Source organism: Lissotriton helveticus, chromosome 3_1 (genome assembly GCF_964261635.1).
Source record: "Lissotriton helveticus chromosome 3_1, aLisHel1.1, whole genome shotgun sequence".
Lineage (NCBI taxonomy): Eukaryota > Metazoa > Chordata > Amphibia > Caudata > Salamandridae > Lissotriton > Lissotriton helveticus.
The window spans coordinates 1,150,315,177-1,150,339,308 of NC_136061.1; the positions used below are offsets into that span (position 1 = coordinate 1,150,315,177).

General features: G+C 43.3%; 1 protein-coding gene across 1 annotated transcript in view; it reads right to left on the reverse strand.

Moving 5' to 3' along the window:
* Positions 1 to 3,713: 3,713 nt before the first annotated feature.
* LYPD6B (LY6/PLAUR domain containing 6B) overlaps positions 3,714 to 24,132 on the reverse strand; it is a 286,358-nt gene continuing 265,939 nt past the window's right edge. The window contains exon 7 of the mRNA XM_078683866.1: positions 3,714 to 4,210. Within this exon, the coding sequence (XP_078539992.1) occupies positions 4,040 to 4,210 (171 nt within the window). The 3' untranslated portion in view covers positions 3,714 to 4,039. The remainder of the gene's footprint in view (positions 4,211 to 24,132) is intronic.

Below are 24,132 nucleotides of genomic sequence, written 5' to 3' on the forward strand. Positions count from 1 at the left end.
GCTGTTTCTTAATGTCACACAGGGGTATACATACTCCGATCGTTATATGCGTAGCTGGACGGACATGATTGCCCGGATTGCATGTTCCTCCTTCCGGGGGCTTTCATATTACATTGTAATGCCTGTGATTCCTATTGAAACCAATAAAACAAATGTAAACATAAAAGGGATGATATTGATTTTGTAATTCGTATTGCCGCACTTTTTGATTTAAATGTGCATTCATAGTGAGTGAGGGGCATATTTATCATTATGTGATGCAGGCCACAAGCTACCCTGCTGCCCTGCACTGTGTGACAGAGAAAGGGCAGGAATGTGCCATATTTAACAGAATGCACAGTCGGTAACATAATATGGCGCATGCCTGTCTTTTTCTGAATGATGGGGCAAAATGTGCTGCCTAGCACCAACACAGGCACCCTTGCACCATCGTGAAAGGGTCTTTACATTGTAAGCAGGATCTTTTCGGTGCAGGAAGGGATACCTTCCTTCAAAAAAACTGTCTCCGGAGGCATTTTCCTCTTTCTATTTGTGCCATAGAATGCAGCACACATAGAAAGAGGAAAAAAGTTGGAGAAATAGACATATTGCCCCTTATTACACCACCACTGGAAGGCGTAGTAGCATCTTGGCACATTCCCCGATCTACCAGTAATGGGGAAAAGGTGGGAATGCATCAAAATTCATGGATGTCGCATGGAAGCACCCACGCACCACCCATGGAATGCCTCCTGAGGAGAAATGAACATATTTCTCCTCATTATGCCTCCCCTGGAAGGCATAGCATTTTGGCACATTATCAGGTCTACCAGTGATGGTAAATCTGGGAATGTGTCAGAATCCATGGGCGTTGCGTGGGAACGCTCCCACACAAGCCATGAAATGCCTCCCCGAGGTAGAGTTAAGCAATGCAGCGATATGATCTACGTTACGTTACTCCAGATTTATCAAGCCACTCAGAGCCTGATAAATCCCATTTAGTAGTTGCATCACACATGCACCACATTGCGTGGTGCAAAAGCGAAGCAGCTACATGATAAATATGTCCCTTAGTACTTATATTTGTCTTACCCAATACATTGACTTTCATTGCCCCTTAAATTAGTTTTTTTGTAGGTATGCAATGCCTATTTTCTGTTTAACCAGCACCTTCTCTGTTATCTCTATTTTGATCTTGTTGCTGAGACCATTAGCATTCCATGTCATCCACGTCAGTGATTTTGTAACATGTTTAAAGGAACTTTGGTACTGCAATACTCTCTCATTGAGATGAGCACCCCTTGGATGTCTAGTGTTTTATGAGATTTTTCAACTGAAAATAAATTAGAGAGACCTTTTGGTCAAAGCTTGGGCCTTCTGCCAGTTCAGGGACCTGGGAATGAGTTTATTATCGACAATCTCCAACCATGGAGAAGCCATTCATATTTTAATTTTATATAGGATATTCCCAATACTTTGGTGCTAATGCCCTGATGAAGGTCGACAAATACAGCCTAATGAGAGTCTCAACTCCTCTCAAAAGCTTGTAGAAATCTAACTGCAAGAGTACTCCTGTTTTTCTCAGCTGATACAACCCCGTTTTTGTCTGATCACTATTGCAGAGGGACATCTCTGCTGTCTCACTCAGCCTCGAGTAAATCTTTTTGGGAAAACAAACACATGTGAAAGTGTTAATCTGACCCTATGACTCAGTACCTCTGACATAGGCCCCAGGAGCCTGTATAGCTGGCACCTCTGGTCACAAGTTTTGCCTCCACACGCAGATCTCCACAAAGCACTGGTAAGACACTTTCCACAGCGAATCACAAAATTACTGGTTTCTAGTCCAGTAACCGCAGGGACCATTCAGAACGGGGCAATAAAGTGTCATAAGCCGCATCACATATAAAAGAACTAATTGAAACAAATATTGGACGTCCTCATCACAGTGAGAACATGGGGCAGATGTATCAAGCCTTTTGCGACTCGCAAAGGCCGAAATTCGCAGAATTTCGGCCTTTGCGAATCGCAAACGGCCTTTTTGCATGTTTTGGAATGTATTAAAAAATCGCAATTTAAGGAATTGCACAAAATTGCGATTCCTTATTTTGCCATATCATTTAAGGAATCGCAATTTTTGCGATTCCTTAAATGCTATCTATGTAGCAATTTCAATTTGCGAATTTTGGTTAAGAAATCGCAAATTACCACCAACTTGTTGTTGATGGTAATTTGCGAATTCTTTTAAAAAAGCACAATTTGTCATTTGTTAAGGTGGCATGTGACGCACACACATGCCCATAGGGCATGTATGTGCGCCATATGCACACACATGTACATTTCAGGGGTGCAGCAGGGTGTCTTTGCGACACCTTTGCACCCTTGAAATAATTCTCAAATTGCGATTAGCAAATTGCGAATTCGCAATTTGAGAATTACTTCACAATCATACCTATGGGCCTCCTGGACCATAGGAATGAATAGGAAATTATTCCTTAGTTTCGAATTCGCAAAATGCCAATTCGCAAATAAAGAATATTAAGGAATCGCTAAAAAATAGCGAATTTTTACATACATTCCATTTTGCGAATTCTAAATCGCTATTTAGGATTCGCAAAAAGGAATCTTGACACATCTGCCCCTTAGTGACATGATTTTGAGAACAGGGGTGTGGTGGTGCCTCTGAAACGGTGTGAACAAAAATAAGATGAATTTTTGCAACACCTTCACACAAAATAAATACTTCATTTCGAGCCTTGACTCCAATTCAGAGCATCAAACTCCAACAGTGAGAAAGGCACATCGGAGAGTCAATAGACACGCAAACAAAGAGCCATGAATCCACCTAGAAACTCCGGGATATATATATATATTTACTTACATTACCCCCAGGAAAGTAATGACAAAGTAGAAATAAAAGAGAAAATAAATACATTATATAAGACAACGTGCTACACAAAGTGAATCAACACAGCATCAGAGCACAGGCGTCCGCCGTGGCGTGGGAGGTGCAGGTGTAATGTGAGCTGAGCTATGCAGCCAGCCTTGGTTTAACCACCACAAACATATCTGGTCATCCTGGTGATCAGGCTGTGGCTTCCATGGGCGGAGGAGGAGGGAGTCAGTGGAACAAGATGGCGCAGGACACAGACGTGTTCAATGGTGATATCAAGGCAGCTTCTGTGAGCGGTTCTCTAAACCCAGCCCCTCGAACAGACTCACCTAATGTCCACTGTTGGAGCGAGAATGCCCACCTGTAAAACAAGTGTTATACTTAACGCCATGAATGTAGTGTTCGGTTCCTGATCCGGGCAGAGCAGTGCTGACGCAGTGAACCAAAAACCATCCATCGTAACCCTTCCAATATTTTCATCACGAAATATATTGTAACCGTCCTTCCCATACCCTTGATACAACATCGACAAAAAGCATAAGCAATAATATGTCTCATTTCCAAAGCCATCGGCATGATATAAAAAGCTCTTATGCCCCAGTTCCAAAATTGTTGTTTAGTGCGATGGTGTCACTGTGTTTTGCTAAAAAGCCGTTGCTTGTAAAAAATTGTTGAAAAAAAAAAAAAAAAAAAAAATATATATATATATATATATATATATATATATATATATATATATATATATATATATATATATATATATATATATATATATATATATATATATATATATATATATATATATATATATATATTGGAGATGGCAACAACCAGCCAAGTGTTTTTTTCTGTGTTTTTTTGGCAGTTTTTCCATAGTAAAGCAGCCAGCCGATGGTGTCTCCGATCCTGGCCCGATGGAGAGCTCCCCACACGGTTGTGTAGGCCACTGTAGAATGCTTCAACTCAAGGAGCAGTTGTCACTTTTTCCAGAGTGTCTTTCGGTTTTCAGATATGTATGAAGAAATACAGCATCTATTTAGATGTCATTGATAACATATACATTTCGATAGTGCTCTGAAAGATTGGCTGCTCGATTCACATTGACTATGTAAACATTGTTCTCGAAGATTGGCTGCTGAGCCCATGTCTGCTATGTAAACAGTGCTGTCATAGCAACAGTAGTCCTAAGAGGACGGAGGCCAGCGCTGGAATGCTTGCAGTTCTCTTCAGGGCACTTGAGGATGTCCTGCGAGCATGCATCACTGCAAACACTGCGTTGGTGTGATTGGTCGGCACCTCCACATTGCAGATCATCCCTTCACAGCAGGAAGTGCACTCCTGGCAATGAGAAAGAACAGACATTTTAATGGAGTTCTGTTACTATCGATTGCTAGCATGTTTGACAGGTGGGCAAGATCATTACTAGACTATTATCATTTTTAAAATAAGTAAGTACAACAATATTTCCATTCATGCAATAACTGAAAATAACCATATATTGGGCAGTGATCGAGTGGATTATCCCATGACACTTTATGGGAGTGGGTGACTTTTCCAAAGAGATTACCTAGTCCATTTCTTCACTGTCTAACACAGATTTAAGGAATCTTCCTTAGTGGTCTCCTTTAGATGTTATACTCCTTACTTTTACCCTATTAGGAAGGTATTGACACTTGTTTTTATTCTGTATTATATACATTGAATTTGGATTCCATTTTAATGTATGCCATGTTGTTGTTTGAAAATATCAATAACATATTTTGAACTGAAAATGACCATATAAAGAAATTGGTGTTTCGAAAAAATGATCTCAAAGTAGCTGCCAATATTGTAAAAAAAAAAAAAAAAATAGCTTGTTTATAGGTCTGGCTAGAGACTGATTTGCAGAAACTACTGTACAATGAAAAAGGTTAAGTAAGTCAGTACCCATTAGCCATTCATAATAGCAACCGTCATTGATAACATTTGGAGTATCGCCTTTGCGCTCACACCCCTCAATTTTATTAGCCATTAGATATAGGAGTCTGCATAGGGAGGAGTGCACTATTTTTTTTTAAATGGTGCCATTGTGCTGGAGCTTGCCTTGCTAACACTTATGCAGAGGTGTCAGAGTCTTCAATACTCCCTCCTGGTCCCGTCAACACAATAAGGTGCCTGAGCTTGTTGCAGTCCACTGCCGCTGCACAGGCAAGCACCTGGTCATTTCTGGCACTGCATCATTCGTTAGTGGCCCTGATGTGAGAGCACACCTAGACCTTACATCATTGTAGAGGCACTGGGGTGCCTCAGCTGGCAAAAAAGGCATATATATATATTTTCTCCTGTATACATTATTACAAGAAGTCTTCCAACAGGTAGTTAAGAGGCATGCGCACACAAACAATGAACAGTGTTGTTTTTAGGTGATAAGGGGTGAAACACTGCTGTTTGGTGCTTTACTTCATGTCCTAAACAAAGTCACCAACATACCCAAGTTGCATTACAATTATCAATTGAAACAACTAACAAAACACGCGTTGGTTCTATCATTGCAATATCAACCTATGTCTCTCTGTATACGTTGCATCTCTCTTCATTGCTGGCTTCATGTGCACGTGTTTTTATATAAATTAAAAGCCTCGCCTATTGGCTTTGCTAGTGCATCCACCCACACATTTATTAACTCATCCATTCATGCGCTCACTCATCCATGCATCAAAACACACACACAGTGATTCATTTACACATCCATTCTTCTATTCCTCCTCCCATTGAAGCATTTTCAAATTTACACACTCTCCTACCCACACAAACATGTACACAAATTCGTCAATCAATGAAGAAGCATTTTCAGTTATAAAAAAACAGACCTATTGGTTTGGTCAATGCCTGTATTATATAATGGGAATGCTACTACCACAGAGAGTTTATTGCACTTTTTATCAAATAAAAAAAAAAATGTCATCTGTAAATTGCAACTTGAACATCTATTATAAGCAAAGGCTGTACAAGTTGAGCTAACTTAAGGTAAAGGGTAAGCATATCGCTAAACAAAAAAGTTTCCCCAGCAACCCTGATAGGTTTTGCATTTCCCGTCCCTAAATTCACATAACATGACGATGTATAAGTTAGCATAGTGTGTCTAACCGAAAGATGTGTTGCATGTGTATTTAGGACTAATTGGGTATTTTCGTGTTCCAGTTAGCAATTTCTTAGCTTAGCTGCTGTGCCGCCATCTTGGGAACATGCCTCCGCGACCTGACTGCAATGCCCCCTCCCTTATGAGCGGAAAATCACTGGTCTCAGCATTTCTCGTCTTGGTTAGCATTTGCAGAACACTAACAATGAAAATGTGTTTCATTGCTATCAGTAATGTTCCCATGCCCGGGAAGAGCGGAGTCTCGGTTCTGTGGCCTTGGGGGTGATAACAGAGCCATTCTCCCGCAGGTGCAGCGGCTTCATGTGTGCGTCCATTGTTCACCATTTCTCCAGTCCTGTACTTTTCCATTAGGGGCGTGATTAATGCTGCTGTAACGTGTTATAATGTATTTGTCGTGTGGAGAATCGTCAGTCCTCTCGGTGCACTCTTTGGAGTGCAGTCCTGACGGGGCCTCTTTATAGAGGAACTAATGGCCTAATAAATGTTTTCTAATTCTTCTCCACTGTCTGGCTGGCTTATTTTATGGGAATGATATCTGAGTGAGGTAAGTTTGCTCAAGTGTTTTTGAGCCACTCTTATCAGATGGCGCCCGAACAGGGACACCGCGATAAGGATCTTTCTCGCCCGTAGGTGGGTTGTAGAAGGCCGGGGACTGTCTGGTCGGCACGGTGAGTCTGGGTACCAATTTGATGCCGGGCTTGGTTCTCGCAGCGCTGCCCCACCCTGCTGATCGGGAGAGGTCCCGGCTTATGATCCTGCGCCGGGGTCCAGAAGGCGGACCTTTGGGAGCTGACCAAAATGGTCCAAGCAGCCGGCGGTGGAGAACAGTGGAGGTCGGGTTCCGCGAAAAGGAGGTGAGTGGTCCGACTGATGATTGGAGGAGCGAGGGTGCTCCGAGGGGCTAGGGTGCCCCGGGGAACTCAGAGTGCATGAGACGCTCTGACAGACTGTTTGTGGTTTGTTGGAGGTTTGGGAGGACGCCTAATGTTCCTGTATTGTGGAGCATCTGGCCGGGCGGTACTCGGACGGAGTCGCGGTTGATCTTGGTGGAACACTGGGAAAGGACCCAAGCCTAACCCGGAAGGGGGGTGTTGCTGGAAGGGTCCCAGGTCTCCCGGGGTGAATCCATGCAGTGGTCCGTAGTGCCGCCCGTGTGACTAATCTGTCCTCCGGCCTCCGGAACAGCTACTGCGCTGTTCAATGTTTATTAAGTCTGCAGTAGGGTCCGGTTCCCCAGGACTCGGTCGACGGGCCTTGTCCCATTGTGGTAACACGTGTTTGGTATGGTGACTTGCTGTGTGCCCATAGGAAATATGTGTGTGTAAGGACATAAGTGGTTATTTGTGAGGATAGCTGTTTTGCTCTTTTGTGTTTGGGTGCATGTGAGTTCTGTGGCGGTGTCTGATTGTGTGAGCAAGATGCCGCGTTTTAGTAAGCTGCGATGTTTTGGGTGTTGTTGTCGTTCAACTGATGCCAGGTTGGCCGAGAGTCAGCCTGCTCCTTTAGAAGGCTTACCCAACTTTGAGATGTATGTGAAATATGGACTTATCCCGATTTTGTTTAATAATTTGTGGCATCGGTACACCAAGGGTAATGTGGATTTGCAATGGCCGTTGACCGGTTCATTCGATACAGCTAAGATAGATAACCTGCAGGATAGATTGTTTGGTAGGCGCAGGCGCCAGAGCATGTTCGATTCTCTAAGGATGTGGCAAAAAGAGGTTCGGCAGAGACACATGAGAGAGGGGAAGATTGCCCAGAAGAAAGCTACCCAGTTGATGGTACAGAAAGTGAGAGCCTATAATAAAGCGGAGACAGAGGCAGGGATTGAGCACGCAGATAGGCTTCATAGATTAACAGATAGGAGTTATGTGGTAAGAGCGGAGGAGAAGGATGAGATAGAGGACCTTTTGGATACCCGACCCCCGCCCCCTTATGCACCGCAACCGATATATCCCGCGCTATCTACTTCTCCGATTGTCCTGTCTGCTTCTGACTCTTCACAGGCACCCTCTTCCTCTGACCCTTCTGCTATCCGAGCCTCTACCTCCAGTGTCTTGAAAGGTGTTGAAGCTGCATTGACTTCTGTAACCTCGCCCCTTGTTTCTTTATTGCCGGCGGGAACTTCAGCCCCGTCTGCTCCCCTTGTGGCTACACTACCTACAGCCTCGGCGAGTGTTACCCCTCAGACTATGCCTAAAACTCCGACTCGGGTCGAGGAGGGTTGGACGGGCGTATGATATTTGACCATGTAGGTAAATTACTTACGCGTTCTAATGTGGGTATGGAAGAGAAACAGGTTGTGGCCAATCAAGCATGTCAATGGGCTTGGAATGCCATTTATACAATGGAGGATATTTGGTCTACAATGAAAGATTATGAACCTTTGATGCAGCAGCATGCTTTGTGGCATATGTCAGTGACGTTGATAGGGTTGTGGGAGCAGTGCCGTGGGGATATGGCGCCCCAGATTATCTACGGTATTAGAGACAGAGCTTACAGGGCCAATACTAGTGTGGGAGAGGTTTATGGAAATTTACGTACATTGGTTGGCTACAGAAATGAATTACAGTCTACGGGTCCCTCTACGCTTGGGGCACACCCCATGCGTGAGGTTCACCCCGTCTTTCACCCTGAAATACCAGAATTGGTGGATCCAGTGACAAACGCAGTGACAAGGGCGCGGTTAGAGGCTCTCTTCCAAGAGCAATGGGTTTATGTCCCCTGGAAGAGGAGTGAGGTGTTGGCACTGAAGGGACAGTTACCTGACTCCAGAAAGAATCCGACTGCCTATTATAAGGAATTGATTGAGGCGGCTACTTCAACGGTCATGACATTTGCAGACATAGAGTTATTCTTTTGATTTTTTTCCAGTGGATGTATGGAGGCAAATGAGTGGTACTGATCATGCAGCCGAGCTGGGGGGCACATGGCAGGAGTTTAAGGATTGGGATAAAGAAAGGAAGCCAGGGGATAAACCGAGACAGGAGATTTTAGCCCTGCCTGGACGTATCATTAAGTACATGCATTCCCTTCTTCCACCGAAGAAAGTGGATTGGGACAAGTTGACTGCATGTCGCCAGAAGAAAGAGGAGGGTGTGTCTGATTTCTTTACTCGCTTTGAGGAGGCAATCCTGGATTGCAGTGGTCAGGATTTGTCGCAGGATGGCGGGGCGCGGCTTTTTGTGAACAGATTTGTGCATAATTTGTTACCGGAAATATCGGCCCGGTTACAGGCTTCTGAGAGTACATGGACGACATCTACCCCTTCTGGCATTTTGAGTATGGCTCAGTATTATGAGCATAGAGAGAATGAAAGTAAAGATAAAGCAGAGAAGGAAGCAAAGGACCTGAAAACGAGAGTGTTGTTGCAGCAAGTAGCCAGAGGACGAGGATGGTGACGTGGGGCCCCGCCCTCTGCGGCCGGGCAAGGTGGAGTTGGATATGGACGTGGAGGAAGGCAGACTTTGGCGTTGAGGGAAAATCAGTGTGCAAATTGTAAGAAGGGTCACTGGTGGCGGGAGTGTCCTGAGCCGCTGGATAGATACACAGGACCGGGCAGAGGTAGAGGTCGTGGGGAAGTACGTAGGGATGACTGGCAACCTGGTGAGGGTCGGCGGACAGGTGGGAACTACTTCGATGGTGACAAGGACAGACAGCATTACCGAGGAGATTGTGACGGGGAGCGGGACAGACAGTATTACCAAGATGACTATGATGTAGACGAAGTGACAGGTTTTTCCCACAATTAGGACAGCGTAGGGCAGAGTAAGGGACCAGTGTAATTGCAGGTAGATCAGCGAGGGCCCTACGTCACTGCGGGATTGCTGGGGTCCACCAAGACGTTTTTAGTGGATATGGGAGCTATGAAGAGTTCCGTGGCACGTTCTCTGACTGGCCAGAATAACATATCCATTGGGTTTTCAGGTACCCCGGTGATGAGCCCCATTTCTAAACCACTCACTCTTACGATTGGTCCCCTTACTGTTGATTCTCCATTCCTTCTCACGTCCCATTGTGGTGAAAATCTTTTAGGTCTAGATTTGTTGAAGAGATTACATGCTACGATTTACTGTTCACCGGATGGTGTTTATGTTACCCTGGGCCCCTCTGTAGCACGGGCTCAGCAATGCTTTTCTAAGGACGAACCTCTCCCACTGGAGGTTAAGGAGGTACCGGAAGCTTTGTGGGCAAGTAGTGACATTGATGTGGGTACATTGAATATTGCACCTGTTTCCATTAAGGTCAAGGAGGGAGCTCGTTTACCCCGTATTCCCCAGTATAAGATTTCACAGGAGGGTGAAAAGGCTCTCTTGCAGATCATTCAAGATTTGATACAATCTGGAGTGGTGGAGGAGACGGCTTCCAATGTGTGCAATAGCCATATTCTTCCGATTCTTAAGAAGCCTTCTGCTGATGCTAGTTGTGATCAACAAGATGTCTATCGATTTGTAATTGATTTGAGGCAGATTAATAAAGTAGTTGAACCCCAATATCCTGTAGTTTCTGATATAACCACAATTTTGACAATGATTCCTCCCACGGCCAAGTATTTTTCTGTTTTTGACCTCAAGAATGCATTTTTCAGCATCCCCCTTCATCCTGATAGCCGCCATGTTTTCGGATTCTCATTATCTGGTCGTAGTTTCAGATTTTGTAGAATTCCTCAGGGCTATACTGAGAGCCCTAGTATTTACAGTCAAGCATTGAAAACGCAATTGGATGATTTGGAACTCCCTGCGGGTAATGTGTTGTTGCAATATGTAGATGACTTGTTGATTGCGTCTGACGCGGCGGAAGGTTGTAAGGAGGCCGTTGTCCAACTTTTACATCATTTGGCACGTAATGGGCATAAGGTGTCACTCTCTAAGTTTCAGTATTGTCAACAGGAGGTTACCTACCCAGGTCATCTCCTATCGAAGGAGGGGTGGAGGTTCACGCCAGAGCGTGTTATGGCGATAACTAATATGTCTGTTCGAGGGGGACTAGGAGGAGCACTTTTAAGTCCAGCATACAGGCTCCATAGGATATTGTGTTATTCAAAAGTAGTGCAGTTCCCTGAGGGGAGGAAAGGAGGGAATGATCTGGTTCAGGGAAAATGAGACAACAGATCAGGGAATCTGAATGCTCAGAAGCCAGAGCCCTCACACACCTGTATGAGTGTCATGCTTCATCATCAGGCAGCTCCTCATTCAGATGGCACTGCAATGCCAAACGGGCCCCTAGAAGGGGCTCTTTGGCTGAGGTCTTTTGAGCAAGAGATGCCGTTGTGAGGTGTAGAGTGGAGGTGCTCCAAGTGTAGATGGGTGTAGTGTGAATTAGTGGTTACAAATAGCTAAGAGATACCTTATTAAATCTAATAGGTGGATTCTTAGCATATAATCAAAAGGCAAATGGTGGCTGAATGTGTACGTAATGGTCCTATTCAGCTCATAAAATAGTGTGTGTGTGTATGCCAACATGTTTCTCAAACCTCAAGGACCAGCTGGTGAGCACCAGACCCAGACTACCACATAAACAACCAGCAAATACCAGCAAATACCATCTTGAACGCCTGGGGACTTCCGAAGGTCGTTGGACACTACCCCTGCAATGATTGCAGTGTGTGTCATCTGACCACACACACCAGAACGCTGAATCTGGAACCCAACAAAATATGGACGCAACAAAGTCACACCAACTGCAACTCACGCAACGTGGTGTACCTTCTGACGTGCACATGTGGCCTCCGTTATGTGGGGATGACCACCCGAAAGATCAAGACCAGAATCACTGAGCATCGAAGCACGATCCGATGCAAGAAAAACATAAGCAAGCTAACAAACCATTTCATCACCCACTGTCACACACCCAATGACTTCAATTGGACAATAATTGAGCAAATCCCTGAAATTGCCATTGAAAATGACAAAAGGCTTCTAGGTAAAGAACAAAGATGGATATACCGTCTTTCAACATCGACCAATGGGCTCAACGATGCCATTCCGTGGAACTCTTTGTCCCACACGTGAATAGGAAGTGAATCCATCAACAGTGCCAGCCTTCCACAGACCATCGTCTGGTTATAATGAGGCATGCCCCCCCCCAACAGTACCACCATTCCAAAGACCATCGTCCAGTAATAATGAGGCATGCATCTACTCTAATAACCACTACCCATTGCCCCAGTTCATCCCATAAACTCCTTTACACCATCAACACCAGATGGCCTTCAATCGCGCCGCTTTGGCCGCGCATGCGCTAACGAGTAGTGCCGACTCTTTCACCATTGCGCATGCACAGAACTAGCACCCCAATGCGCATGCGCGGTAATAGCGCACTACAACGCGCATGCGCAGATCCACACCACGATCGTGACTAGCGCTCGCGAGCGCACTGACCCGGTTTTTCGAGTCTTTTCACCCTTTCCTCCAAAAATACAGGTGCAAACAATTTAACAATCAACTAACAGTATAAAAAGCTCACTCCCAGAGCCATTCCCTACCGGTGCAGCGAAGGAGGCAGTACAGGTCTACGGCAGGCTCTGACCAAGAACTCTGTGAGTACTTTGACGGTTCTTCAACTCTGGTAAGCATTTTCTCCCCCACAGGTCTCTCTCTCTCTCTCTAAAACTTGTGGCAAAACCCATGTTTTTACTCCACAGGGTCAACCCATGCCACTTCTCAAACCATGAAGTAGCACTTTTGACAAACTAGCGTAAGAATGAACTCTTATGTTTTCCTCTTGTACCACTGTGCACTATAAATGTACAATTCGTGTTTTAGCCACCCCACTACCGTAATCAAGTGCGAACCCCACCCTAATGGTACCACCAATACCATTACACCATAGCCGCTCATAGCCAGCACCTACACCGCTATAGAGCCGGCAACCAACTGTATATAAACCATACAGCCAAGTGACTCTAACCTTTTTCCATGTATGTTTTGTCCTTGTCCTATATGTTACATGTAAAGGTGTTTTCTTGAGATGGGAATCCCCCACTCACACATAGAAAAACACTTTAGGGCGTGTATACACATAGTCTGGATATACACCCACTAGTTTTAACTGCACACACCCTTTTTACCCGTCCTGAAGAAAGCCAGCATAATCATAAGGCACTGGCTGAAACATGTTGACACACCCCAGGATGTGGGAGGTCGTAACTCGCCTCTAACATCCAATAGCCTAATTTTTAACCGCTGACGGTGACCCAGCCAATAAAGTGTGTTTGCCCTTGGGCACTGGGATCCCCGCCAAGCCGTTTTAAACTCACATTCCATAACAGTCTTCACCGCACACACAGCGACATACCTGCTCCGCTGTCTTCAGGCGTCGAAGCACACCCGGGACACGCTAGGTGTCACTGGGTGGGCCCGATGATGAAGCATGCCACCAACTAGGTTGGTGGGTGAGGGCCTTATGAGCACACCTACCAGGTGCCACCAACCGTTGACGAAACATACTTGAGTCCTTGATAAATTAAAACAATTTATTTATTTTCTTTTGATAATTTGGCTAGTCCATTTTTGATTTACAAACATGTTTCTTGCCTCAAGTGTCCCTATCGATCTGGGCAATTCTTCAGGACCGAAAAATGAAACTACTAGTGGTTGAGGATAATGTATGTAACATTAGCAAAAGGTACCCTTATAATTCATTCAAATCTTCACCATAAAGTATACCTGGGGATATCTAAAGCCTGACAACACAGAAAATTACACAAGTACAGAAATTTTGTGATGAAGATACACAAGGAGGAGGTGTGGCGCCTCGGCCAGGGCGACTGACGCTGGAATCTGGGGACCACGGTTCGATCCCCGGCTCCGGCGGCAGGTTAGCCCAGCACCATGTGACTCTGGGCAATAGCTCGCTTAATCTTCCCGACGGCCCCCAGCGCCTAGAGACCCTTACGGGTGATTGTGCGCTTTACAAATGTGGACTTTACTTTACTTTACTTTACAAAGGGTGTTCACTGTTCACACCCTTAAAGAAAACAAGTGGTGTGATAAATTCATGCCACAGTGCATATCTCTGTAGATGTAAAGTGGCATGAAAAGCACACATCCAAAACAAGCAGGGGGCACACATGTGAAGTGACGCAGTAATCACGACCAAGGAAAAATAAAATTTTGGCTGATGTCTGTAAAATGTGGCAGTGTTTATGTAAGTTCCGGAAGCTTCTGACACCTTAGGTGATAGCAGAGACCATGCTGGCTGTGGAAAAAAACTGAGAGAAAAAGGTCAAGTTAAGACCTTAAAGATACTTTAGCAACTAATATATCACTAGGCATTGGTCATTATACTACTCACAGTATACAGCACGCTGTTTCAGCAATGACTTGCCCATTCTCTGACACTCTAGAGGTGAACATGAAACCTGGGAGGGTGGTCTTTATAGTGGAGGGAAAACAGAAATTTGGCTGCACATGCTGCACTGGGACAGCCCGGCAGGGGATGGGAAGTAAACTTGTGTGCAAGAATAATTTAATTATTAAATTGGAATTAAATAGAATCGTAGGACTCGCAATATCCTTGTTACTGTGGTCAATCATGTGTAAATTTTAGGAATACTGAGAAACTGGACACGTTAAGGTAGCAAGTACTATAAAAACTCTTTCATAAAGACCCCATTTTGTCAAGATTTGCACTTTAAGTGTTGCTGATAAAAGGATCATATTGGTTGGTTCTGCCAATTCTCATTTGTAATGTCTCCGCACACATACTTCCTTTATTGCTTTCGATGATTTTACTGTGCAGTTATAGATACTTGTGAAACTTCCTCTGAATGTGTCACAGCACTGTTTTCAGCTGATTCTATCGAAATCTGTCATAATATTTTGTATGGATGTGAATTGCACAGTGTATATGCTTCATCGATGAAGACTAACGTTTATTAGCACTTGTAACACTCAATAGTGAAGTAAATCTGAGAAGTGAGTGCCAGATATTTAAGCAGTTGCTATTTAAATTACAACACGCTGCTGCCTTCAAGACCTGCATAGAAACAGGATAGTTGAAAAGATGTGTACGAACAGGGCTCATGCTGCTCATAATGACACGTCCCATAAGATGCTGTAATTGCATCAATGCAATCAGTTGGTGGGTGTGTGGGCATTGCTGATGTAAATATCAAATAGTAAATGAAGTGGATAATAAAGAATATTTATTCATAGTTAAGGAACAGCATAAACAACCACTCAACACAAGGTTCTGTCTGACAGTGGTCTCCCAACCGCCCTTCCTCGAACCCGATACAAAGAACACAAGAAGGAAAAATGCAGGAAAGAATGCAAAGCACATTCAAAATAAATTAATAATGAATACAACACACCTTCCCCCTTCAGAAAAAAAAACAAAAAAAACTATATACATAATATTGCAAACAAATGCAGTAATAACAAATCAAAATCTCACAAAATCCTTCATTTTGACAGGCACATTTCTAATACGACAACTTCTTCCAGGTTCAAGTACTTGTTTGTCGACAACTTGAGTACATTCCAAAGGAACTCCATTATGCTCTACCACTGAAACCGGGTTATGTTCAATGTTGATATTGTTAGGAGCATTCAAAGTGGACTCAACATCGCAAAAATTATCCCAAAAATTCTGAAAATCTTCATCTTCAACATACCCCAATAATTTCATAATCAACTGAGGCTTTTTCTCTACATGACTGGATCTGTACATAGATGCTTGTCTAAAATTCCAGATTTTCCCATCTTCTACTCTGACAGCTGTACATAGATACTCGTCTAAAATTCCAGATTTTCCCATCTTCTACTCTGACAGCTTTACTAAATACTTCAATGGATTTCATAGGATCAGATCATCTGTACCATCTTCTATTAACCGACCCTTCAAGCTTCACACGAACCAAATCACCAACTTGAATTTTCTGATTTGACAATTGATGCTTATACGCCTATTTGCTCATTTTTTCTTGGTATTTTTTGACACGTTCCCTAACTTGTGAAAAATCCATAACAGATTCATACAAATTATTAGTCTTTAACCACCAAGGCATACGTTTAGATCCATGTTTCCAATCTCTTAGCATCTCAAAAGGAGAACATCCAGTTACTGAATTAGGAGATGTACGGTAAGTAAGTAGAGTAGCACGTAAAGCTTTCCTCCACTCAATGTTACTCTTAACAGCTAACTGGATAGATTCTTTAATAACCCTGTTGAAGCGCTCAACTTGGCCATTTGCCTGGGGGTTATAATTGGAAACCCTTTTATGCACTATGCCATATTCCTCCAAAAACAATTCCATTTCCTTGCTAGTAAACTGCGTACCATTATCAGAAATGAGTTCAGTAGGTAAACCTTTGCGGTAAAAAACATTGTCAAGAAATTCTATAACCAGAGTAGAAGTAATTCTGTCAACAACTTTAACTTCTGGCCATTTAGAAAAATAATCTATTAGGACCAAAGCAAATACTTCTTTAGAGGAAGTAAGACACAAAGGACCAACAATATCAATCCCCAATTTCCTCCATGGCCCTTCAGAATATGCAATAGGAGTTATATCAACAGATAAAGGCTTGACAGATTTGTCCTTCTTGAACAAGGTCCACATTCTCTAACCCATCTGCCCACCATACTATCTATGCTGGGCCACCAATAAAATTCTCTCAAACGCCTCTTGGTGCATGACATACCCAAATGTCCTTCATGGGCAATAAAAATCAATTTCTATCTAATTCCATATGGAGGAAACAATTTTATCACCTCTGGTAATAATGTCTTGCAAACACATAAGTTCATCTTTAGTTTTTAAAAAACGAACTTAACTCTCCAATCAATTTCCTTTCTTCAGGCCAACCCTCACGTAAATATTCAGCAACTTTAATCAAAATATCATCATTAATCATGGCTTTTTTCCATTCCTCTTCTGAAATAACTTCAGAATCTGCAGCTAGGCCATAATTAATATACTCCATGGTATAAGCTACATCTACGCATTCTTCTTCAATATTGTCAGAATCCGTAGTGGTAATCGAGACATACAATCCGCATGCACATTCAAACGGCTAGGAATGTATTCAACACTACATTGAAATTCTTGCAATTTAGCTGCTAACCTTGCCAAACGTGCTGTTAATGTTCTTCCAACTCCTGCAGCTAACATATTAATTAGAGGTTTGTGATCTGTTCTCAACTGAAATTTAGTGCCCCACACAAATTGTCGAAAATGCTCAGCAGCCCAAGTACAAGCTAATAATTCCCTCTCAATAGTGGAATAACTGCATTCTACACCACGTAATGACCTAGACGCATATGATACTATATGTTCAATTCCACCATTCTTTTGCATCAATAGTGCACCTAAACCTGTACCACTAGCGTCTACAGCCACAATACATTCTTTCCCAATGGTAAATGGTTTTAAAAATGGAGCAGAGCTAATTTCTTTCTTTAATGCTTCAAAAGCTAATTGTTGGTTCTTGCCCCACTCAAATTTTGCATTTTTTTTAACAACAATCTAAGGTTAAATACTTTTGAAGCATAGTTTTTAACAAACTTACTATAGTATTCAGTTAGACCCAGAAATGAATACAATTGCTCTTTGTTACTTGGTGCAGGTGCTTCTGAAATACTAGCAACATGATTGAACTTTGGTTTAATACCCTCACTAGATATTTCATGTCCGAAATATTCTACTTTATTTTGTCTAAATTTACATTTAGAGTATTTAAGATTCATCCCCTGCTTCTGTATATTCTATAAAACTGCTTTCAAATTACTGTCATGTTCCTCACAGTCTTTTCCAAAAATGAATATGTCATCCTGGAAGGCAATTGCTCCCGAACAACCCTCTAGTACCTCCTTTATAAGTCTTAGGAAAACAGATACAGCACTTGCCAAACCAAATGGCATCCTTAAAAATTGGTACATACCCTCAGGTGTTATAAATGCGGTCAGGCATTTTGAATCATCATGCAACATAACTTGCTGATAGGCACTAGCCAGATCTAATGTGGAAAAAACACAGGCCCCAGAAAGAGTAGAAATTAATTTGTGTATTTAGGTAAAAGATGTCTGTCTGACCGAATTTCCTTATTAAGGTTGCGGAGGTCAACACACAAAGTAAGATCCCCATTACTTTTAAGTGAAAGAACCACTGGAGAAACCCAAGGTGAGGATTCTATAGGCTCAATAACCTTACTTGAGACAAGTCCTGCTAGTATTTCTTTTAGTTTGTTACGATATGCTAATGGTACATTTCGTACCCTATGTCTTACAGGAACTGCAGTATCCTTCAGTATGATTTTATGTTTAAAATCTAAATACTTCCCAAGCTCCTCATCAAATACTCTAGGATACATTCTAAATCTCATTCCATTAAGCAGGGACTTTGCGAGCTGCATTGGCTTCCCATGCACAGCCGGGCCAAGTTTAAAGTCCTCTTCTTGTCCCACAAAGGACTGCATAACTTAAGCCCAGAATTCCTCAGGACAGCTTTCAAGAGATACAAGCCCAACAGAGAACTTAGATCGGCCAATGACAATCTATTAGTTGTTCCAACATTTAAAAAAATGCAATGGGGCGGTAGAAGTATAATCCTCAACACTATCAAACTCTGGAATAGCCTCCCATCCCACCTCAGAGCTATTCCTTCCTTAACTTCATTTAGGAAGGGGATAAAAACCTGGCTATATAACATCTAAGTCTCCACTCACCTGCCTCTTCTGTCTTTGCCAAGACACCTTTGGTATTTGCACACTTTATAAATTTCCTAACATAAAATAACATTTCGCAATTAGCATGCAGCTGTGTAGCCAAAGTATTCAGCAGGAGAGTGGTAAGGATGTGCTATATAGATTGTGGTACATTTTAGAGCACACTGCAGCAAATATATTACTAACTTATGGTGTAGCATCGCACTGCCATTCAGACAACATATTTTCAATTGAAATGACCATTACATTTGCACAGACAAATCAAATCAGGTGTTTGTTAAGCGTGACTACTCACCCGTAAGGGTCTCAAGGCGCTGGGGTTGGGGGGGGTCACAGGTTCCAGTTCATCAAGGAGGGGGTCTGTCAAAGAGCCAGGTTTTGAGGTTTCTTGAGAAGATGGGGAGCGAAGTTCTCTGCCTGAGGTGGAGCAGAAGGTCGTTCCATGCTCTGGCCGCGCGGAAGGAGCGGCCTCCCGATCTGGTCTTTCTGGTGCAGGGGACCGCGGCGTAGGAGAGCTGGGCTGATCGTAGAGCCCTTTGGGGTGCATGGAATTTGAGTCGGCTGTTCAGGTATGCTGGTCCGGTGTCGTGGAGGGACTTGTGAGCGTGGGTTAGCATCTTGAAGGTGACTCTAGCTTCAATGGGGAGCCAGCGGAGTGTGTGCAGGTGCTGGGAGATGTGGTAGGGTCTTGGCAGGTTGAGAACCGGTCTTGCGACGGCGTTTTAGATGTTCTGTAGCTTGTGGTAAGGTTTTTGTTTATTCCGGCATAGAGTGCGTTGCCGTAGTCGGATGTCTGTCAGTACAACGCAATCTTTTAGATCGCGGTACTTTACAACGCAGTTTCTACAACGCAAGTCGTTAAAACGACTTGCGTTGGAGGGCGCGGATTGAGGATTAATGTAATTTTATATTCCAACACCAGCCCACGTAACAGTAGGGAAGGTGTTGGAATATAAAATTCCAATATTCCCTAACCAACAGCGCCATCCAGCGCAAGTCGTAGTAACGACTTGCGTTGTAATGGCAGCGTGGTAAAGGTAGAACGGTGTAAACAACTCATTGTAAACAATGTTTTCCCCGAAGTCGAGAATGCTGGTGACCAGGGCATGAGTGACGGTCTTTCTGTGTTCGAGGGGGATCCATTTGAAGGTCTTACGTAGGAGGCGGAGGGTGTGGAAGCAGGAGGATGAGATGGAGTTGATCTGGTGGTCCATTTTGAGCTCTGATTCCAGGATGATTCCCAGGTTGCATGCGTGGGCCAGTGGGGATGGGCGGGCTTCTAAGGGTTTGGGCAACCAGGTGTTGTTCCAGGTGTCGGTTTGGGCCCATGATGAGTACTTCCGTTTTGTTGGTGTTTAGTGGCAGACAACTGTTTTTCATCCATTTGGCAACAGCTTCCATGCCTTCTTGAAAGTTGTGTCTGGCGGTGTTGGGTTCATCGAATAGGGTGAGGATGAGTTGGGTGTTGTCTGCGTATGACACAATGTTGAGTTTGTAGGTTCTGGTGATGGGGGCGAGCAGAGCCATGTAGACGTTGAAGAGCGCAGGGCTGAGGGAGGACCCCTGGGGGACTCGGCAAGTGGTAGGTGTAGGGTCCGAGAGGAAAGAAGGGAGTCTGGCCAGCTGCGTTCTGCCGGAGCGAAGGAGCAAATCCAGTCGAGGGCCTTGTCTTGGATCCCTGTGTTGTGGAGTCTGCGTATTAGAGTGCGGTGAGAGACTGTGTCGAACACCGCTGAGAGGTCGAGGAGGATGAGGGCTGCTATTTCTCCTTTGTCCAGTAAGGTACGAATGTCGGTTTTACTGATAAAACTATACTGCGCACAAATGATAATAGGTGGAGATTGACATCACCTAGCATATTGATTTGTTTTGATTTTATTAAAATATTTGGCTCCATCACACTTCAGAATGACAAAAAACTATGCTTAATTCTTGCTTTCCTGACCTGAAATATTTGCGTAGTTCATTTACAGGCATTTAAATTGTGTTGTATGCTAGAAAAAAATAGCATCCTATAGCTTTTCTTTTCACACACCCAGGACCCAGCGAGTTTGTCATATAAATTCTCCCACTTTGCAGTCAGAGAGAATAAAAGTAAACACCAAGCTCCCTGGAAGACCAAACCAAACATTTGACCTCTGGTTTTGAATGCACTGCAAAAATGACAAGATAAAAATAAAATGTAAAGGCCTGTTTATTGCTCATTCACTTCTGACCTACGGAATGTTTTTTGAAGGTGTGTCAGCATTCCCCACTGCCAGTCACTATGACATGTGAGTGAGATTGAAGAAGTATACTGTTTAGGTTATGCTATTAGTAAAATATAATTAACCAAACTAAACAAGCTTGTAGACAGGACATTGTTCCTTACAGGCATGCAAGATTGATGAACTGGTGGTAGAGTAGCAGAGATAACTAGAATAAGGAAAGCAGAAAGATAGGTGGCAGGAATCCTTTTCAAAGAAATACAGCATGTTTACTACTTTCTGAACAGTATTTCAAACCAAACAATGGAAAACCTCAGATGCCTATGGGCCAAGGGCAGTCAGAGGTTATAAAGAGAAGTGGTCCCTAAGTTCTATACAAAAAAATCATAAATTGGGATTACAAATAATGCCAAAGAAGTGTAGAACTCAATCAGCAATTTACTCAAACAGAAGATAAAAACAAGTTTGAGGGGTAACAACCCCCCTTTTTTGTGGGTATGGCAACAGTGGGGCTTTTTAACACAGGTACCAAATTTGTGACAAAAGATATTACATAAAATACAGTGTCATACGTAATATTCCAACATCACTACTGCACCCCAGGAACCAATTAAACATAGACATGCTGGCCAGAGGGATTAAGTCAACAATGTTTAGATCCACTGTAAATGTGGGATCATCATCAAGACACTTAATAGTTTGCCTGTACCCATATTATACATCAAAGTTAAAATCCTCCATGTAACCTGGCAATTCTGGGTAAGAAATTGTCTAATAAGGGGACATAGTAGGCGTCCACCCACCAAGGAAGTAAGCTAATAATAAACAAGGGAAAAGGATGACGCCCTGATTGTGAGTATGAGCCAGCACTGCTTCCAGAGCACAGAACAGGAACCTGTCTCAAGGGACACTTCCTGAACAAGCATTCAATCGAGACAACTGAAAATACATGAACTTTTGTGGAGTGCTTCATGTAAAAGATAAAAAAAAAGGTTTCCAGAGAACAAGCACTGAGCCAGTCAGAGGTGGCAAACAAGCAATGCACCACAAGAAGGACAAAAACATGCTGGACAGCCTAAAACAAACAAAGCCATCAAATAGAAAACAAGCACATGTGAGTTATAAAACAAAAAGTCAATGGTAAGAACTGGGTTAAATGCATTTCTAGGGAAGCTTTCAGCATTTCCCCAATATGCTTTTGCAATCAAACAGCTGTGCTGCCTGGTAGACTTCGACCTTAAAAATAATTCCAAAGAATTGGCAGCTCCTGTGAAGGCATGAAAGATTTGATGAGAGTCCACCATGTTTCAGGTGGCCACTCACCAAACTTTTGAAAAACAAAATTCTAATTACCCTGACAGCCCAGATGTTTTCGCCCAGAGTGTGGGGTAGCTTTTAGTATGTTTTTGTAGTTCAGGAATGCTAGACTTTCACAGGTGGTCCCGAACAGAAAAAAAAATCAGCAGGCCATTCACTCTAAATACGATGCGGAGGGTGATGCACCTACAACGACGACCCCAACTCTGTCAGGGTGTCGGTGGATGGTTTCCAACTATAGAGGTGACAGGGGCAACGCCATCTGGAACATCAGAGTCCCCCCGACTCTCAACAGAGCTGGTGTAGATTCCAAACGATTCTCTGAGCTCTCAATAAATCGATGTTGTGGTCGTGGTATCCACTGTACTGTTATTGCAGAATGTGGTTTTTAGTCCACACATTTAGGGTAGTCACTAGTACCATTTCCTTGCCAACACATCTCTTATCTATGCTGTATCCTGTGACAGCAGACTTCCTCAGGGCTCATTCGTATAATGAAAGCCATCAGCATTTATTGTGTATCTCATAATTCTAGATCCGGTAATCATAACCAGTGGATTGGTACATAAATCATATCTAATATTCCGTGTCCCAGAGAATGGACCGGTTTGGTATTGAGCAAAATCTAGTTATGGGATTGGCCCCTTCTCATGTTTGGACGCTGGCGTGCTGCGAGCTGATGTAGAATCAGTTTGGCACAGCAAATAAAAAAAGTATCCCTTCAGGAACTGAGATAGTTCCTGCAGAAGAGGAAGGGACTACGGTTGTTACGCCGGATGCCAGCACACCCACTATTATGGGTGGGAAGGAAAAGGGATCCTTTTGTTAATATAACCCTCACTCACTCTAACAGTGGCATCCTTCATTGTCGGGTTCACCCCAACTCCTAAAGGTCGGGTGGGCTCAACCATATTTCAGGGAGCACTTATGAAGACTAGGTGTAAGGGGGTGTAACCTTAAAGATAAAATTCCTCTCCCATTCCAAAAATATGCAGTGTTCATAGGGTGGGATGGAATATTAAAATATATATATATATAGGGTGGTTAAAATATGATGGTCCTATGACCTTAAAACACCAACATGTTTCAGCCCTAACCTAACGGTCGATCTAAGGTCATGGGCTTTCGTCAGGGTGGGTAGCGAAGAGGTCACTTCCCCCTAAGACGTGAGTGATGTGTGCATGGAATTTGCATGTGAAAAATTATTTTTAAAGGAGGGCACATACTTGCAGCAGCATTTTCAGGAAATTGCCCAATATTAAAAGGGGCATCTGCTCCCACAGGGGGCATGAGAGGGAGGCCATGTAGTCACACATTCGTCAAGGGTCCCAGTTTAGCAGACAGGGCACTCTGACAATTGTGTGGCAGAGTACCCTGCCCACCAAGTTCTAAATCAGACCCACTACCACACATGTGAAAAATAAAAGGAGTTTGGCGTCAGGTTCTTCAAAAGAAAAAGAAGTTCTACTGCTTAGCTTTTGTATCCGGAACCAACAAACATATCTTACAGAAAACTGGGTAAAATAACACATTTCTTTAATATTTGAAAACTATACTTTGAAAAATGGTACGATTTTCACAGTCTTTTACGTTTCTGACTGACCTCGTTTTACCCCCTGTGGTATGAGAATACAGCATTAGTTAGAACAGCTGGAAAAGCACTCAAAGTACACCGCACCCACAGTGGATGCTGGTTCGTTTCCTCCACACAGTGAGAGGCTAGTGACAGTAAATTTATATGTAGGGGTATTTCAAATTCGATAAATTTGCTTTTGCGTGATTATGAGAAATGTTGGTAATATTTTCCAAATGCGAATCCGTCATTTAGCGCTTTACTTTAGCGTCGACCAAGGACTCATGTACATTTTTTTTTAATGAGGATGCATTTAGCTAAAAAAGCTGCTTGCACTGTGGTTGTTTGCTTTG